Source organism: Psammomys obesus, unplaced genomic scaffold (genome assembly GCF_907164565.1).
Source record: "Psammomys obesus unplaced genomic scaffold, mPsaObe1.curated_primary_1811, whole genome shotgun sequence".
Lineage (NCBI taxonomy): Eukaryota > Metazoa > Chordata > Mammalia > Rodentia > Muridae > Psammomys > Psammomys obesus.
This window is the reverse complement of record NW_026596109.1, coordinates 23,877,143-23,884,570: the sequence shown is the minus strand read 5'-3', so window position 1 is coordinate 23,884,570 and position 7,428 is coordinate 23,877,143. Positions and strand designations below refer to the sequence as shown.

General features: G+C 44.8%; 1 protein-coding gene across 1 annotated transcript; it reads right to left on the bottom strand.

Moving 5' to 3' along the window:
* Window positions 1-201: 201 nt before the first annotated feature.
* Window positions 202-6,905, bottom strand: Lgalsl (galectin like; the record flags this gene model as incomplete). The annotated part of the gene is given in 4 exon segments (XM_055628996.1): window positions 202-3,147; window positions 5,837-6,014; window positions 6,596-6,684; window positions 6,834-6,905. Coding segments are annotated over 4 exon segments (483 nt in total), but the record flags the coding sequence as incomplete, so codon positions are not given.
* Window positions 6,906-7,428: the final 523 nt, after the last annotated feature.

Genomic DNA, 7,428 nt, shown 5'->3' with positions numbered 1-7,428 from the left:
AAACAGAACTCTGGCATCCACAACATAAGCTCATTAGGTCTTTGGAAGCCTGAGACATTTTCCTCGCTTTTTTTCAATGTGGGAAACACATTGTAGGTGTCTGATAAGCATGGGACACAGAGGGGCCACTGTTAAGCACATAGTCTATGATAAGTACATTACAGATCTAGGGCCAAATTCAGCATGTAGTAACCCAGCAGCTATCTTGTAGAAAATTCCTTTATTATAGTGCAAATAACGTTCAGCAGTGACATAATGTAACAACACATCTAACCCTCACACCACGCAGTAAATAAGAAAGTGTTTCTTTGAAAATACGTCATCACAGGAACATCACCTTTATTAATGCCAGAAAGTGCCAAAGCTGTTTTCTCAAGGCAATAGGGCTCAATCCTTTTTTGGATATTTTCCTCTTAATGCACATCAATTTGCCATTTAATGTATCATCAATTCTATCTCTTAGGGGGTCTTAGAGATGTTGGCAAGATTTGAAACCAGGCTTCGGAATTTAAAAAAATAGTAATTTTAAGACATGTCTGGAACAGCCCAGAAAGTAGAAGTCACTTGACTTGACAGACACATTTACTCCAATTTTGCCGCAGATTGTCCTTACGTATGCAAGTATTTGCCCCGTGAAGCTTTAAATTGCACTTTCCATCCTGAAATTCCCACATTAGACCTCTCAGGCTGAGGAGAGTGTGAACTTGCCCTAGTTTCTAGCTAGTCATTAGGACAGTGGGATGTGTCCCCTCTTTATTTAGCTAGTCCAAAAATCAGCCTGTCACACTGCTCAGATGAATCCCAGGAGGCTGACCACAGAGGATCCCTTTGACCTGCAGGGTGATGGTTTAACACTGGTTTCCACACTGAGCAGCCACGTCAGCTTCTGGGTTAGCTGACAGGTAGGGGAAAGTCACTTCCAACCTGACTCCCCACTCGCCTAGTTTCTGCTGACTTACACGCGTGGCCACTCGGGAGAGCTCTCCCGGGACTGCTTACTACATGGGTTAGGTCCAAATTCTTACAAATGTTTCTCAGGGTGCTTCCTAAGTCTCCTGACAAACACTCCTACAAAGTGGCCTTTCAACCCATGAGAAATTGATCACAGGCTTAAAAAATACCTGGAGCTACAAAACAGCTCTCACGGCTGACTATGGCTGAGAGGCCAGCTGGTACGTAAAGCTTTTTAAGGTGCAGCTGGTCTCGGTGGACAAGTCTTTGTATATAACACCACGGAACTGTGTGAAACAGTTTCAAAGTTGAGAAGATTCCAAATATATCATCTATAAAAAATTTGTTATTTTAGTTTCCTTTATTTATCTTTAGACTTTGGTTCTGAAACACTGTCTACATTCCTGACACATGAAGATGACATGGCCACTTCAGTGCCTCTGCATGTTGTGTAAAAAAAGAAAACACCTTAAAAGCAAAGCAGGACAAGATGATGCCCTAGTGACACACACACTGTACAAACAAAACCTAAATTATATATAAATGCACACCCACCCGGCACCCTTCTTCTCCCGCTACCTGACCAAGCAATGCCAAGGGCCCGGATCTCCAGGGCCTATGCAGTGTTTGAAAGAATGTCCATGACTCCAAGCATCCCTAGCCTTGCAGATACATCAACAACCAGCAGCCTACTGCTAGAGACAGCTTCAATTTGATCAGTTCTGCAAGTGTGGGCAAAGCACTTTCCCTGGAAGCATGAACACTTCTGGCTGGACTCAAAGGCCTGAAATCCTGGGACTTAATCTTTCAGGCGACCTAACTGGAGCCTACCTCATTCTACTTCCTGCAAACCACCAGAGAGGTGGCATCGTCTGCTCAGGATCTCCAAAGGCATTGCTTACGGATACTGGGGAGGGTCTCAGAAGAAAAATTATACAGTGAGCTAACAGCCTAAGTTGATATAAGTTATTTCTTAGTACATAAGTTGGGGCAATTTGCTTCTGCCTTACACTGAGTCCTGGAATCATTTTTATAGTATACTATTAAAAACTGATAGAGTAGTTATTTTAAAAGTTGTCTATGCAATCCCTCTTACATGTTTTCCACTAGTTTAATAACAACTTAACGAGCTATTATGTAAATCTAGGGAGTAGTTAGACTTAAGGGAGCCAATATTGTGCTAATCCAAAGGAAGGAGAAAGAGCAGTGCAAACAAAAGTTCACATCATCGACGGAAACCTTAGAGTTTTATCGAAATGTTGCCAATTTCCCCCAAAGCACTTATAGCAGTTATGTTAAGAAGCCAAAGTTGAGGGGTATGGAGAATATGCTCAAATTCTTTAAGATATAAATCCACTTGTTTTATGCTTGTAATTACATAGTTTCCCCCCTCGTACCTAAGTTCATAATTTGTAGACATTGCTCATTCTCTAATACAGTAATACATATACTAAATATGAATAAATAACTGAGAAAGCTTAAAAATTCGAGTTAACATGATGCTGTGCCAACAAAACAGAGCCAAAAAACAAAAACAAAACAAAAACAAAACAACCCCCAAGAAAACATAAAAACCAAATCTTGCACAATCTACATTCTATGTAAATACCCTGACTAAAATGTCGGTTGTGCTACGCAATTCCACTTCAGTGCAGAAATGCATCGATTTGATGTACCGTTGTTTTTTTTTTTTTTTTTTTTTAAGGTCTTTAGCACTTTTGTTTCTAAATATCACCTTGCTTTGAAATGATGAATATCTGCTATCAAATCACAAATCACCACAAGTCCATTTTAGCTTAGTCTGAGTAAAATCCAGCATAAATGTATGACTTTGTTCTGGGCAGAATGGCAAGGTGTCTTTCCTGCGAGCTCTCTTCCTCTGGGCAGACCACAGATGAAGATGTCATTCTGGACTGAAATTGCACAAAAAGAGACAGTGAGGTCTGCCTTTCTGTTTTCTTTTCAAGTCTCCAGACCTTGCTAAGACACTTCTTTCAGACAGTTGTGTAGCTGTGGCACCTGATCGTATTTGAAAGAGAAGTGCTTTAAACATCAGCCAAGTTTGGTGATCTGGAGGTCCCCATTGATCTTTATGGTGTCAATGGCAGATAATGTTTGAATACGATGGTAAAAATCAAACAGCTGGTGTCCATCCACAAACACTCTGAAACGTGGGTGCTCGCAAAGGATCTCCACCTAGAAGAAACAAAAATAACAACAACAAAAAACCCAAACCCACACTGTTGAGAAGAAAAGCAACACCTCTAATAAATCTCAAACATCACAAGATGCTGAAAGCTGCAGTACAGAGTTCTGGGTTCTACTCCCCCAACTCTCAGTTCAGGAAGTCCAGAGCATGGTCAACAAATCTGCACTGTCGCCAGTACCAAGGAATGACTGAGATGCTGGGACAGGGAACCCACTTTGAGAACTATTGCTTGAAAGATTGTAAACAGGAGGCTGTGACAGTTCTTCCTATACTCCAGGTAGAGGTACAAAGGAGCAAAGATCTGTTTATATGACACTTCATGCCTTCATGTCTCTTGCTGAACAATTCCATCCCACCTACAGGGGGGCCTCTTCTGAGGCACGATTGACAGCCATTATCAGCATCTAATAATAGTCTAGACAAACGTGGTAAACACTAAGGCAGAGAGGGAGGATTACACAGCAATTACTATGGGACCAAGAATGTGTAATTAACATGGCTTTGTTAAGCTAAACAAACAGCAATTCTACATGGTAAACCTTTCCTTCAACTTTTCCATGGTTCACCATGGTGCTTGTTTGTTTTTCGAGACAGGGTTTCTCTGTGTGTTCCTGGCTGTCCTGGAAGACCGTGGCTGTCCTCTGACCATGACAGATGACAAGAGTTGGCTATGCTATGATGCTCCTAGAAAAGCACTGGCAGCCACCATGCAGAGGACTCCCTATGTGATATTAGTCACATGTAATTCACATCACTGATTAAACTGTATCATCAAGAAGCTCTATTTCACTCCAGTTTTTGCTGTTGGGGAGCAGCGTACTCCTAGTCAGAAGCTCACACCCATGAATCAGGCGTGAGGATTTACCACCGGAGATAGCTCAGCCAGTCAAATACTTGCCTAGCCAAGAGGACCCCAGTTTAATGCTCTAAACACCCACAAAAATGCCAGGTCCAGAATGCACCTGTAATACCAGTGGTGAGGAATTGGAGACAGGAAACACCAGCCAGCCAGTTTAGCTTAATTGGTGAGATCCAGGCCAATGAGAGATCCTGTCTCAAAGGAGAAGGATGACAGTGTTCCTGAATCACACTCCAGACTGCAAGCACTGTGCATTCACCACCCATGAAAACACACACACACACACACACACACACACACACACACACACACACACCATTTAAGAAGCTGGTATAGCAAGAGGAGCCTGTTAGGGCTTTCCATTCTAAAGGAGAAGCTAAGGTACTGCGTAACCTCCGAGATTAGGATTACAAGGGGAACAATCTCATTTCTATCACTGATGGAAAAGTTAGGAACTTTTGTTTTGCCCTAGACGATAAGGAAGGGGAAACAGTCGCAGGCCTTGGGTAGGTTCACGTGAAGTGCGACGTATTAAGGGCAGCTTTGTCTGTTCTTGCTCACTGGCAGCGTGGTTTTGAGCAAGGTGCAATGTTGTGACGTATGGTAAGAGGACTCACGCAGACCACGGCCGCATCGCCAGGCCCGACTGTCGGCAAGTCCTCTTTTATATGACTGGCTTGTGCCTCTTACGTGGCCTCATCCTGCAGAGGAAGGGAGTGCTACTGCTGCCTGATGAGATTCCAGCTTCAGGTTGTGTTTCCTGCCTACTAGATAGTTAGAGCAAACCTACCCAAGCCCATTACCCAAGCCCAAGGGAAGAAATTTGTCAGCCACACTGCTTGTGACCGTGACACAGACAAGCCTAATGAACCCACAGGGGGAAATAAATACACAAATAAGGACTCATTAGCAAAGGGAACAAGAGAAAATGAAAAATTAGCCACTGAATTGTTTTAACCCCATAACTAATAAGGTTTCGAGCTACTTAGAGTCCGAGAAACATGAAAATTCTAGATACTAATTAATATTTAACAATCAATCTGACAGTTGGGGGTGGGTTATCGCTCTATGCCTAACACTGTGTTCTGTTACACAGAAAATTATTACTAGGTTATTATTAATATTATCTAATAATTAGTCTCTAAACTCCCACAAAAATGCCAGGTCCAGAATGCACCTGTACTACCAGTGGTGGGGAGGTGGAGACAGGAAATACTTGGACTTACCGGCCAGCCATTTTTACCTAATTGGTGAGATCCAGGCCCAGGAGATAATAATAATTTAATAATAAATTATTACTCCCAGCCTGGCCTGATGGCACAGGCCTGTAATCCAAGCTACTCCGAAAAATGAGCTGGGAGGATTATAAATTCAAGATCAGCCTGGACAATTTAATGAGATTCAATTTCAAAACAGAAATCACAAAGTGGGTTGGGATCGCAGCTAAGCTGTAGAGACCTTACCTAATGTGCACAAGGCCTGGGGTTCAATCCCCAGAAACATCCCCAAAGTAAACAAGTAAATAATTAATACTTCTGTATTAGCTAAGTAGAATTGTGGTTAAGTAGTCAGCAATTAGGTGTGCATTTATGCATACATTAACAAAACACATGGCTGAAGAGACTCAAGAGCTACCATGGTAAGTATTAATGTCTATCAGTAAGCAGATGTCTTTTGTTGTTTTTTAATTCTTTTCTCATGGCTGGGCAACAAGTTTCTTGGACAGGAAGAAATTCTTAAAGAGCTCTTGGCACACAGTAGATAATGAGTAAGCAGGGGCCCTCCCAACACTGGGCTCCAGTACTTGAGGTACTTACCCTGAACGGCTGGTCTGGGATGAATGGAAAGTAAGGGATTGCTGACTGCTCTTCGCCCCTTTCTCCTGAGATACAAGAGTTTCTGAGGAGCTGCCGGTCTGTGAACACAGCCTTGAGTTCAATGGCCACATCGGCGGGAGGATCTTCCGAATCACCACAGGTCAAGCTGATGGCAAAGCTAAAAAGGAAACAGTGTCACTTTGGCGGAGTTGAATGTAACATTTTAACTTGACCCAATTCCTCCTCCTGTTGGCTCATCTGCTTTTAATGGGCGGCTACTGTTTACAGAGTTTAAATATAGAGAAGGATTACACTCAAACCAATAGATTTTGTTACCTAAAGCAGGCTCTGGTGAAAAGTTCAGTGTAACTGAAAATAACTGCAAGTGAAGACTTCAAACGACCCAGGCCACCTGTGCCTTCATCCACTTTAAAATTCTCGAAAACGGACCCAGAAGTTGATAAGGGCAATGTCTTGTAAGTTTGTTTCTTATTATTTTAATAGCTTTGGTTACAACTACAGTGTTTCAAAACCAAAAAAAAAAAAGAAAGAAAAAGTCTTTTGGCCTCCTCAAGGGTCAAAGAGAAACTGTAGACCTATTTTTACCATCGCTGATATAAATAGCTATCTGGAGAGATGATGGCTAGGATTCCTACACATTCTTTTCATGGGAACATGGTACTTTCCTGGCACTCCTAACTAGCAACGCTGTCTACAAGGAGAGGAAGAGGCAGCGGCGGCCTCGGCTCTGGCCCTTACCTTTCTGGGTTGAGGTCCACGATGCCCATCACTAACACCTTCTTGCCTGGCCGCATACCACCTTTAATGTGCCCACAAAATGGAACTATCTGCAGAGGAGGAGGGGAGAGACGGGAAGTTTACAGGCTGTTAGCGAAGAGCCAAGCCCTCCTCGGAAGACCTGACCCACCAGAAAGCAAGCAAAATGCACCAGAAAGGAAGGGGGTAAAGGCAGAGACAGCGAGCACATTGCTTTTACCAGTCGTGGGAAGTACACGTCGGCTTGAACCGGAGAACCCAGGGAGTTGTTTAAGTGCCCATCATCAAGTTTCTAAAAATAGAAGCACACAGATTGGCTTTCCGGAGAACCCCTGTTTGTTAGGAAGCGAATGGAAGGATGGGGAGCCAACACAGACGTGTCGGTGCCCGGCAGCCCTTCGCGGACACTCAGGCAGTCCACGCACGCTGCCTCTTTATAGCCCATTAAATAACCGCGAAACAAAACCCGGCCTGGCCACCGGGGCTAAAGCCTGCGATGATCCCCAGACTCTTCAGCCCGCATCAAATCCAAGGTCGCCGCCCTCCGGGGACGCAAGGGGCCGCGTGGGTGGGCTGCAGGGACCCTCCCAGCACACACGATCCCGGAACCCCTGCCCGCCAGGCCTGTCCTGGGGGCCTGGCTGGGGTGCAGCGCGAGCCCCGGGGCGCGGGGCCCGTCCCGGGGGGGGGCAGCTCCCGGCCCCCCCAGCCACCCACGTGCACGCACACGCGCCCCGCGCGCACCTGGCCGGCGCCCCGCCGCCCGGAGGCCCCGAGCTCCCACCCCGCGGCGGCCGACAGGTACGGCGCCTCCC